Here is a 12,421-nt window from a genome sequence, read left to right as displayed (position 1 = left end):
AAACAAAACCTTCTCTTCGAACAGCTCAAGTTAGAGGTTAAAGCTCACACTACCTTCCTGTCACTCTCTTCTCTGTTTCTATGCCGTTGTTCTTCTATCTTCTCTTCTCTTTTAACATCTTCTGCCATCCTTGTCAGAAGTAACATCTCTTTTGTCTTCCATTCCTAGAAATCACATTGTTACTGCACTTGGTGTGTGTTCCTTTCACAACGATATCTTTGTATTTTGTCCCACCAAAAAGTATATTAAACAAGTCAGAGCCTAATAGAAATCAGGTTAAGCATAATGAAAGGCACACATTGGGTTTAGAATATACTTTTCTTACTTCACTCTTATTAGGAATGCAAATATGATAATTTTTTACTAAAGCTAAATTAAAAAAAAATTTTGTCTCCACAATAAGGGCATTAAGAGAGTTAAATAGTGTCTAGTTAACTTTCTCACTGTTCTTTAAGAGCAGAAATTGGCTCATATACATACTTTGTGGTATCCACCTCATTATTTTATGTAACAACTTGTATATTATAGCTATGAAGGAAATTTAATGGTAACAAATTATTTTGAACTGAAATGACTTCAAGCAGTACAATGTACAGTTAAAATTATTTACAAATGCAACAACTGGACACAACTTTTAATGTTTTAAAGTTATGTCTCACCTCTTCTATTTTTCTACGAAGAGTAAGTTTTCTTCTTGTATGCTCTCGCTGTCGTCTTTCTTCTCTATCCATCAGGAATAGGCGTTGTTCTTCTGCTGTGCGTTCAAGTTGTTCTAGTTTTCTACTTATCATATCCAAATATCTGAGTAAGAGTGTAAATATTACTAAAGGTGAATTGGCTGTTTCTTTCACGATGGCATCATCTGCTATGCCATTCCCAAACCACTTCCTTGCTCTCCTTTCATTTCTTGAATTACAGGAATTTTGCTGTTTTTCTATCAGTACTGTTTATAAACTTTTAAAACAGCCAAACCCACCATCTCACCATGTTTTACTTATTATAAGGTCTCTCCACTACACAATTATCTGATATAATTGCAAAGAGAATGGTAAAAAGCAGAGCAAAGTTACTCAAGACATTCTGCAAAGTGAGCATTCATAACTCAGTAGATTTAAGAGTATGACCTTGCAAAAAAGGCTGAAATAACTGAAACAGCAACTTCAAATGTGGAAAAAAAAAAAAAGTACATTTGAATTCTCTAAGAAAAAGTGGGCACTGGGTTCCTTGTAATTTACAAGTCCTTGAACAAATCTCTCATCTGTAGTCTGGATCTCTGGTACATCAATATGTAATATGGCAACAATATCACATAATGAAACTGTGGAATGAATATAAAAGTCAGGTAATAAAAGTCAGCCCAATTCCTTACCCCATCCTTAGTACAGGAAAAAGAACTATAACATCCTTTACTTCCTAAGAAATGGGCTTGTCCATGGAATGGCCATGATTGAATATGACTGAGTCATATCTAAATGAGCTTACAATCCTTTTCATAGACAACACATATTTATATATTGGCATCAGTTATTCCAAACTTACTTTTTTTGACTTTGCACTAACTTCCTCAAAAAATGCTATCAGTTCTTAAAGATGAATCTTAAAAAACTGTTATTGTTTGAGGCATGTGTTAAAGATCCTTTCTCTTCCTCTTCTAATATAGAAAGATTTTGAATCTAAATCAGTTTGGCTTATCCCTTCGGCTTCCAGCAACCCTAACTCCTCTGGTAGAAAATTCTTCCACCTCTTGGTTTCACTTACTTCCTCTCCACTCTGAGGGATCCAGGAGAGTGGTGTCTAGTACTTAAAAAATTGTCTTCAATTCTTTCTAGCATTTTCCAGCTTATTTGGTTCCACAACATACACATAAAATGTGCATCAACTTTAATCTTACCTATGCCTCATTAGCCGCTCCTGGTCCTTAATAGATTCGCTGCCCTCCTTTAACAACCAGTTTTGGACTTGTGCAACATCACAATGTTGAGGGATTTGATTGTTTTCCGGTACGTTATGTAGTTGTTTTGCAAGTATTCTCTATTTAAGAAATGTGTGTATTACATATATATAATTTTTTTTATGTTTCCCCGAAATAAAACCATTTAAACTCCTATATTTTATAAATGCTTATTTCTGTTTAATTGTATTTACATCTATTTTGAATCCATTAAAGACACAGACAAGTTAACCAAAATTAAGATTTATCTCTCTGAAAATAAAAGGTAAACATTTCAGTTTATTTGTCCACCTATTCTAAATAAGGTAAATAAAAATATGCAGGAAGCAGAGAAGAAATACTGGGTACAGAATGAAGTGGGGAAAATACAGAATACTTAGAAATATAGTGAAGTCTTTCTCATTTGTATTTAACCCTTTTATCTTTAGGACATACATTTGCAAACACTCATATAAATACACTTTTCTCATTTCGATCCAAACCTCTTGACCCTAAAACCTGAATTCACACAAGCGCGCGCGCACACACACACACACACACACATACACACATCTTTGAGTCAAAAATCTAAAGGAGGTCACTATCCATAACCATTCACTCTACACCCAGTCATTCTATTTCACATTCAAGAACAACATTTTTACTGAATGAATACAGGTGCTCATGTATGAATACAAACACAGAGTGTACATATTCTTGAATCACTGTAGAACACTACAGGTATTTATTGTTCTTTTCCTATAGCTCAAACTGTTTTAGCTTTCAACTTAAGAATCTTTCTGCCACAAGAGATGTTTATTATTGGCCTTAGCTCTGGGGGAAACAATACATCTGACTAGCAATTTAATTATTGAATTATGCCAGCTACCACTGGTGTGTTGATAGATGACCCAGTCCCTTTCCCATTCTTGGCCAAATATAGCAAAATTCAAATATTGTTTATTCCTATTCTAAATTTTCACTTGGAAAAAATAGTCAATTATTTTGTCAATAATAAAGGGTCAAAATATGATTCAAAGAACACTCTACATATAAACAAGTATTTCTTCCAAACTCTGTGTAAATAAACCAAATTTAAGTATTAAACTTACTTGTTCTCTTAGATAGTTTCTCTCAAAGTCTAATTTTAAACTGGTAAGATATTGCCTGTACTTATTCAATTCTCTCAAGGTACATACAACCTACAAACAAAAATGAAAACACATGGATATTTTAAAAAATGTTAAGTATGTTAATAATATATAAATATTTTAAATATATTCTTTAAATCATTAAATTGATTTAAAAATCACTTTAATAGCAGTGACATAAAATTCAATGACATTTTGGCATAAAGAGTAATAAACTGCTAACAATCTTGTAAGTAGTATCTCTCAGCATTTGTTAATCAGCAAGAAATTTCTATCCAAAAACATTACTTAGGCTGAGGCAGGAGTATCTCTTAAGGTCAGGAGTTTGAGATGAGCCTGGGCAACATAGCAAGACCCCATCTCTAAAAAAAAAAAAAAAAAAAAAAATTAACCAGCTCGGACGGCCTGTGTCTGTAGTCCCAGCTACTCAGGATGCTGATGCAGGAACACAGCTTTAGCCCAGGAGGTCCAGGCACCAGTGAGCCATGATTGCACCATTGCACTCCTGTGTAGGCAACAAAGTGAGAACCTGTCTCTAAAAAATATGTACATATTGCTTTATTAACATTACTTATATTGTAAAAGGAGTTTAGTCCATACAATTAGAGTTATCACAGTAATAATTTCAATTAGCTGTAACTGGATTATAATTTTAAGTGTAATAACATTGTTCAACTCCAATAAGGATATACTCTATGAAGGTTCTAACAGACTGAATTTTGCTAAGTTTCTATTTCATCTCAAGATTTTAAAAATATATGGAACATAATTCTTGACAAGTATACAGTGCTGTTAAAGACAGAGAAAGAAGGCTATAATACATGTGGGAAAATTAATATATCTTTGTGTTCTCAAGTTATTTGTCAATAATCTTCTGGTATTACAAAGAAAAAACGTGAAGGAAGAAGTACGTTCATTTAGCAACAACTGTTGTCTGATTTCTCTTGATTCAAATATGGAGAAATTGATAGAACTGCCTATTAAATATTGTCTCATGACCAAGTTAAAAGTGACACAGGCCCCCCAAGTGAGGTATAGAAACAAGTTTATATCATGTTTTAAAGTGTTTAATTGATTAAAAAAGAAGTGATTTTCAACCCACTTTATTATTGCTGGTGATGTAGCCACCTTTCTTTAATCTCTTCAAAATATCTTTGCGCTTATAGTATGCTTTTAAATGTGGATCATGGAGGCTTTTATATTGGGTTTCCAAAAGTCGACAATAGGGATCAGTCAGGTTAAAACCATAAGAAGGTCGAAAAAGCTGCAAACACAGATTCAAAAATACGTAAAATTAATGTATTTTCACTTTAAATAATCTATCAAAATGATTAGAACATTCATTGAAAATAAAATGTGTCAGAAAAATCTGAAGTGGGGAAAAAGAGCCACAGAAAAATTGGAGTTGGGCATGTTTTCCTGCCTTTCCCTTCCTCTCTCCTTACCTGCATAAATTATCCCAAAGACTCACCTTCACCTAATCAGTTCCTCCTCTAATCCTCTTCAGCCCCTGACTCTCAGCCAAATAAGAAAAGAGCAGAGGAAAAGAAAGGGAATATATTTCTTTTCATACAGTTTGTTTTAAGGTACAAAGCCAACACTAGGATTCTCTTCTCCTCCTCCCTCTCTCAAATCAAAATATTCTATTCAAAACATAAAAGGATTAATAGTAAGTATGATTATATTTCAATCACCTTAAAATGAACAAAAAAACAGAAAATGTTTCATCAAAATTTATGAAAATAACTTTAACAAATAATAGAAGCAAAACTTAGATGTTAACGATTTTGAGTTAAAGAGTCATTGCCTCTTGGGGCTTTTAATGCAAGAAACCAACAATCTCTGAGTGCTAGAGTAAGAAGAATACCTAAGGTCTATATTATGCAGTTCACCGTATTAAATAACCAATTTTAAAGAATATTGATAGAAATTGAAGTTTTTCTATTTGTGTGAAGACCAAATACGCCTTTAGGCAATAGTCATTAACACATAAAAGGAGGAAAAGATAATCAGTTACTAGTCATGTTTTTACATCTGCTGCATTAGAGAAAACAGCTGAGTTATTCAGTCTCACCATGAATTAGCAAAGTGAGTTTTTGGTTTGAGTTCTGTTAGTTTTTCAATAGCAGGATGGTGATAATGGCTTATTGGGGGACCTCTGAAATAGAAAAAGTAGAGAATTAGAGTAGGAAATTGTGTTAATGTTTTTACATCCCTTTCTGTTTTAAGTTTGCTGGGCCAGAAAAACATAAGTTTTATAATAGTTCAAAATAATGTTAAATCAGGAATTGGCTCAGGAGACAGATAATTGGAGTATGTGAGTAATATGGGAAACCAGAGAGCATCTGCCCTGTTTTCCGGTATGAAATTCAATTTATACTACCACTACAACACTAAGCACCAATCCCGACATGTCTGGAGGCACCAATTTGTGACCTCTGTTTCCAGTCTAGCTGTAACCACAGTTGCAGTCCAACTCCTGAACACTATGGCGTCTGACTGGGTTGGACCCTAATAAGAACTCTCGAAAGGTAGGTAGGAGAATGCTTTGCATATGGGTAAAAGGTAGATGAGAGGAACAAAATAAGATACTAGCTCTTCCTTTGCATTTAAAAGTTTCTTTAAGTTTCTGACCTCTTGTTTAACATTAAACTTTAATTCCTTCCAAGGAGCCTAATCAGAAAACTAGATTACCTGATTACCAATGCTCTACTGAGAAGGCAAAGAAAGAACTCATAAAGGGGAAAGTCTTGAATTAAATGACTCCACATACAAAGCCCAGATCTTTCCTGGAAGGGAAATAATCAATAATAATAAGTCAAGGAGTGGATTGAATATTTCTTTCAGATGTTGACATTTAGCTGTAAACTTTTTAAAAATGTTACCTTTTAGCTGTGACTTTTAGCATATGTTTCTCAAGACCAAACCTGAGCTACTGACCTGTAAACTAAGAACGCCTTTAAACAAATCCACTCATTTGAGCCAGAGTAACCTTTCTATTGACAATTAAAATAACTGGTTGCTCTTAAAATGTCAGTATTAACCATTACCTCATGAAGGAGAGTACACTGAAAGAGAAAATTCTTCAGAGAAACTAGTATGGTGCCCAATTATCATTAAATGAATAAATTTAGGGAGAATTAATGTAATAAACAATAGAGAGAACATCTTTTTGAAAAGCAGTAGACAAGTGAATTAATGGTCGACAGAGAAAATGGCAATAGAGTAAAAAGAATATATTTGAGGGAGGAGACAAAAGTCGCAGTTCTAAGTTTATACACTAAAGAGGAATTATATCACCTGTAATGGAATAAATTTCAAGCACGTTTTTGCAAAGTTAGTTTGTGTTTGTGACTCAAATTGTGTGAAGTTGGTATATTTGTAGTTCACTTGCTCTAATCTAGTAGAATAGATTAGGTTTTTCTTAAGGGCAATTATACTTTTTTCAGAAACAAAACTTGTTTTAAGAAATCATGTTTATTTAGTGTGTTAGATTGACAGTATGCCCCCAAAATTCATATATAATCCTAACCTTCAATGTGATGGCCTTAGGAACTGGGGCCTTGGGGGATAATTAAGTCATAAGGGTGGAGTCCTCATCAAGAGAGATAATGTTCCTATAAAAGAGACCACAGGAAACTCTCTATCCTTCTTTCTACCATGCAGGGAGGTAATAATGAAAGGACTACAAAGGGCCCCCACCAGAATCTGACCATGCTGGTGTTCTGATCTTGGACTTCCAGCTCCAGAACAATGATAAATAAGTTATTTCTAAGCCACCCAGTCTATGGTACATTGTTATAACAGCCTGAACTGAATAAGACATTATGCAAGTATCAAATACCAAGGGGTTCTACTTATTTCTGATGACATCATAGACATAAGGGTAAGTGGGCCACTTAGAATTCTTTCCTGTAGAACTTTTTGCAAAACTGATAAAAGCAACCAGTCAACAAGAATGTACTAAACCTCCTTCAGCATTGACTACTTAGTCAAAGGCTGGGGAGGTTTGGGGGTAGGTGTGGTGTTGAGGACTAAAAACATGAAAAGGCTTAAGGGAAGTATACACTATAATCCAGTATGATTAAGTATGGTTTGTATAAGTGAGATCATACAAATCAAGGGCAATGTGAACTCTAAACAAAAATAAGTTAATGGTGGGCTATCACAGTTCAGAGAGTCTTGATAGCTCAGATTCATAGACTGGGGAGAAGAAGACAAGGTATGCCAGGTTTGGGGGCAAAGTTGACAAAATACATAAGTATTAGCACAGTATGGGTAGGTGTGAAAGACTCAACTTGAAGAAGCTGAGCCTCTCTAGTTGGAAACAATACTGTATGGAAAGGCTGGGGCAAATTATGGAGTCTCTTCCTCATTGAGGCAGGGCTTTCTTTCATTAAAGTAAGGTTAAAGTACTAAACACATTAACACATTTTAAGTCCCACTGTTTCGGTTCTTTTTTATTTTTCTCTATGTGTAAAATAGAATTCAACTCAAAACAAAATAATGTTTCCCGTAAAGGGAGTTTGGTCCAAGATACTGTCAGTTAAAATCGTAACACATAGTTAAATGGCAGCTAGCACTAATAACCTTTCACCTTCTAAACATGTTTCTAAGTACATCAAAACTTACTATACAGGTATATGTGAGGTTTTATTATAAGGAATATTAATATCATACCGTGAATTGTAAATTAAGGACTAAGAATCTAAACTTTCTGGAATATTATTATGTCCAAACCGTATTAGATGAAAGTGCTTCATATGCATTCTAAACAATACCTTCGGTCAGATGTGGGATTTTTTTTTTTCCTTTAAATGTTGATGCAAATTCCTTTAATGGATTTTGTATGATGCAGCCTCTGAATTGAACAGCAAGTAGTAAAGGGTAAAGGAAAGAAAGATGATAAAAACTTGTTCACCTTTTCACCGAAATTCGTAGTATAGAATACAGCATGGCTTCCTGGGATCACAGGCAGCTTGACCCCGAGAGGTAGGTCCAGTAGCTGAGCCGGTCCAACCCCTGCAAAGTGGGTTTTGTGCACGCCCTGTCAGACACAATTGGAGAGTTTTGTCCTTCCTTTTAGACAGTATTCGTTTAGTTTAGACCAATCTACTTCCACTGCAACCAAAGACTCCGAAGAATTACACAATCAGGGTTCGGGGCATTCTGAAGTCCTCCCATTTTCCCTGGTCACCAGCTCTCCTGGCGTCCCGCGCCTGCCAGTTGCGGCCAGTACAGTCCGAGCCACCACCACCGCCCCCGGGCGCCGCAAGAGGGCAGTCTCCTGAAGGGGGACAGTTGGGATCCTCGCGACCCGCGTGTGGCGACCCCTGCCCCGCTCCCCAGCAGGCCTGCGGCAGCCAGAGGGCGACGCCGCCCAGCTTGCGGCCACTCACGTCTCCGCACTGCTGGGTGTCCGCAGCCAGGACGCTGGCGACCGTCTTGGTGACGGCGATATTGGCAGGCTTGGAGCAGGCGCCGAGGTACAGTTCCATGGTCGGCACGGGCCCCCTCAGCCTCTTCCTCACCCGCCCCGCTCTCCTTCTCTCGCACCCCGTTGTCCTTCTGTCCCTACCTGACCAAGAATGGCCAGAACCCAACGACCGCAGCCCCGCCCCCCGCGTTCCAGGCTTCCAATGGTAGCGGCCCCAGAAGGGCGGTGGCCTCCTGAGGGGCGGCTCGCGCCAGTGCCTAGAGCGCCTTCTGAGCTGGGAAAGTCGGTCCTAGAGGCCGGATCTGAGAGGAGCACAGTTGAAACTTCATCTTTCTCTGAAACCATCATCCCTTAGCCAATCCTAACGAAAAAGTATAAGCTTTGTTGGTGGGTAACTGGTTCATTTCCTCCGGCTTCCGAGGAGCCCTGTTCCGTTCAATAAAAATTCCCGAGTGATTGTTTTCGCCCTTTCTACATCTTCCCCCATAAGGGCCACACCCCAACCCCAGGCTCCCACAACTTCTTCCCACACCAGGTCCACAAGGCAGACGCGTTGGCTTCAGGGGTTCATTGCCTTCCTCCTGCCTCCTCTGTCCCCTAGGTTTCCTTCTCCTTTCTAGCGCTCTTTACCACTCTCCCACTGCCTCCTCTCTGCTCCTGCCGCTTGATCCTATTTAACTCTTTCTCCTCAACCATCCAGCCGAAATTTATAAAGTGCTTGACCCTTCTGGGCCAGTCATTGAGCTAGGCACTGGGTAGGACACAGCCGTGAGTAAAATATGGCCCCTGCCTGTAAGAAGCTAACTAGACTGGGAGTATTCTGAGGGCAGAGACAGTATGTGTCTAACCCACCTGTTGTTTAGACTTAGCTTCATACTTTCTTTGGCACTGCTGTTCTCTTTTATTTCTGGCCCGACTAGTAATAACAGTTACCATTTCTTGAGAATCTACTAGCTTACATATACTGTGCTAAACACCCTTTTAAACATTTATTTATTGTAATAGCCTTATCAATAATTACCCTTTATTTTTCAAAGATTGAGGAAGACTGACAATTGCTTTTAAATGGTGGCTCCTGAGACTGTTTTCTTAATCAGTGCACTCTGCTCTCTTTGTTGTAATTTCACACATGTGCTTAGGACTCTTAAATTTGAAATCTAAGCTTGGGATATAGTCTATTGCCAGCTTCCATACGGATATCCCACAGTCATCTTAAATTCAGTCTACTCAAATCTCAACACACACACGCCCTTCACCAAACCAGGAAAAAAGCAAAGGCTTCTTCCTGCATTTCCCATCTCAGTGACAATACCAAAGTCTACCCAAGCCAAACTAAGGAATGCTTCCACATACTTCTTTTTCCCCTTTTCTACCATGTTTAGTTGGTACCTAAGTCCCACTAATTTTATCACTAAAATTAATTTGCCTCATTCTATCTACTCCTACTTTACTCTCTTGATTAAGCTGCTAATCATTCTTTGCTTCTTTGCACCATTGCCACAGCTTTATAACATCTCCCTGCCACCCTCTATCCCAGCAATCCATCTTGTATCAATTTGATTTTTGATGGCAAACTGACCATTTATCTTCCTCACTTTAAACTCCCAACTGCCCTCAGCACAAAGTGTGTAATAGCCTCTGTTACTTGGTGTCTGTATCAGTTTCTTATTGCTAGCAAATCACCACAAACTTAGTGGCTTAAATTACCACAAATATATTATCTTACAGTGATGGAGGTTAGTAGTCCAAAGTGAATCTCACTGGGCTGAAACCAGTGTATTGGAAGTGCTGTGTTTTTTCTGGAAGCTCTAGATCACAGCCTATGTTCTTGACATTTCCAGCTTCTAGAAGCTGCCTCTTCCTCACAGGTTAAATCTGGCAGTGTAGCATCTTCAAATCTCTCTCTGACTCAGACCTCTGCCTCCTTCTCTTCTATACAATTAAAGAATCTTTGTGATTACATAGGGTCCATCTAGGTTATCCATGCTAATTTATCTATCTTAATATCAGCTGATCAGCACCTTAATTCCATTAGCAATCTTAATTCCTCCTTGCTATGAAATAGTCACATACTCAGTCTTGGAAATGAAGACATAGACATCTTTGGGGTACTATTATACTACCTTGCACAGCCCTGTTTTTGTCCGTTTCTGAGACATAACTCCCCTATACTACCTCTCAGAATTGAACCTCAAAAGACACCAAACTGTTTGTGGTTAGTTCTCTACATGGGGCCTGCTTATTCATGCATAATTCTGCATCTTTGTTTATGCTGTCCCCTCTGTCTGACAGCCCCTTTCAATTCACTGCTTGGCTAATTTCAATCAGCCTTTAAACCAACTCAAGTGTTACACCTCCAGGAAGTTTTTCTGACTTTCTAAGCTTTTGACAAATTCTCTCCCTCTGTGCTTTCTTCCATCTTAACATTTTCACATTACAGCAAGAATATCTGTTTACCTGTCAGTCTCCCTTTACTAGAATATAAATTCCTTTAGGGCAGGGGTTGCCTTATTCGACTTGTATGCACAGCACCTAGCATAGTGCTGAGCAAGCACTTCGTGAGCACTAAGTAAAATTTTGTTTCCTGACCTAGTCAGACATGAATGAGAACCCACTGAAAACTTTTAAGCTAATTATTGTTCTAGAAGAACACCCTGGCAACAATTTTGAAGGTGGATTTATGGGGATGAGAATAAAGATCTGGGAGACTTCATGATCTGTAGACATGCAGAGAATGGATTTGAGAAAAATTTAAGAAGAAAACTTTCAAAACTTTGAGCTCTTCCTCATCTCACCTACTTTTAAAGGAACAGAGTTGGTGGGAATCATTGCTGTGAGAAGCTGACGGTGGTGGATGACAAGCTTGAATTTCCAGAGGAAATAGGTAAGCCAGAAAAAATGAATTCTCAAAAAAAATGAAAGAAAAATCCACATCAAATAGGTGAGTTCTATTTATAAAGAAAGCAAATGGAAAAGAAGAAGTCTACAATGTAGATAAAATATCTATGACATTTATATGTAAAGGAGAATTTGTTGTATTCTTGGAAAAGTTAGAGGAGTATTATGAACATTGTTCATTATGAACTCAGTTCATAAAACTGAGGTTTTATGAGCATTGGGGTCTTTTCGGAGACTTTATTGTCCTTTTCTACATAACAAACCGTTTCCAAAATTTAGTAACTTTAAACAATGATTTATTACTTCTCACAGTTCTCTGGGTTTGCTGGTGTTGTTTGGGTTTGCTGGTGCTGTTTGGGTTTGCATTTGCTTAGCTAGGGCTGGATCATCTAGGATGGCTTCACTCACATGTCTGGGCTCTCAGACAAAAACAAACAGGCTGGAATGATTGAGATGGCTGGATCACTGTCTACATGTATTCTTTTCATTCTCCAGGAAGTTAGGCAATATGGTTTTACATCTTAGTTTCAAGACTTCCAGCATCAAGACTGAGTAAACATTAATGTGCTTATGTGCTTCTGAAGTATTTACTCACATCACGTTTGTTATTGTCTGACATAGAAGGAAACTAGCTACATAAAGACATGGATACACTAAGGCTCCCATTCATAGGGCTCATTGCCTCAGAAATCTACCAAAGATCACTCTCTGATCGAATGATTCACATTCCTTCTATATTTAAAACACACTTACCTCTCCTAAGACTACCAAAAGTCTCATTCAGTAATGTGATTAGGCTTAAAAATTTAGTGTTTTGTAATCTACAATTATGTCCATGGACGGCTATTTGAATACTGCCTGTATGAATTCAAAGACCTATGAACTAAAAAACAAGTTGGGTTAATAATCTATATATGAAAAACCAATTTCTCCAAAACCTTAGGCTTAAAGCAACATTAATTACTTATTGTGTCTAGTGGTTTCTCTTTGGGTTTGGAGATTCAG

General features: G+C 37.5%; 1 protein-coding gene across 1 annotated transcript in view; it reads right to left on the bottom strand.

Moving 5' to 3' along the window:
- The window catches only part of FSIP2 (fibrous sheath interacting protein 2), a 104,187-nt gene extending 95,608 nt beyond the window's left edge, over positions 1–8,579 (bottom strand). Inside the window, exons 1-7 of the mRNA XM_025404893.1 lie at positions 8,481–8,579; positions 8,003–8,128; positions 4,184–4,345; positions 3,043–3,132; positions 1,892–2,031; positions 660–801; positions 54–164 (exon numbers count right to left, since the gene is read on the bottom strand). Coding sequence (XP_025260678.1) covers positions 54–164; positions 660–801; positions 1,892–2,031; positions 3,043–3,132; positions 4,184–4,345; positions 8,003–8,128; positions 8,481–8,579 — 870 coding nt within the window. The remainder of the gene's footprint in view (positions 1–53; positions 165–659; positions 802–1,891; positions 2,032–3,042; positions 3,133–4,183; positions 4,346–8,002; positions 8,129–8,480) is intronic.
- Between the last annotated feature and the right edge of the window lie 3,842 nt (positions 8,580–12,421).

This window comes from Theropithecus gelada, chromosome 12 (assembly GCF_003255815.1).
Source record: "Theropithecus gelada isolate Dixy chromosome 12, Tgel_1.0, whole genome shotgun sequence".
Classification (NCBI taxonomy): domain Eukaryota; kingdom Metazoa; phylum Chordata; class Mammalia; order Primates; family Cercopithecidae; genus Theropithecus; species Theropithecus gelada.
The sequence above is the reverse complement of the archived record's forward strand: the minus strand, read 5'-3'. Positions and strand labels throughout refer to the sequence as shown.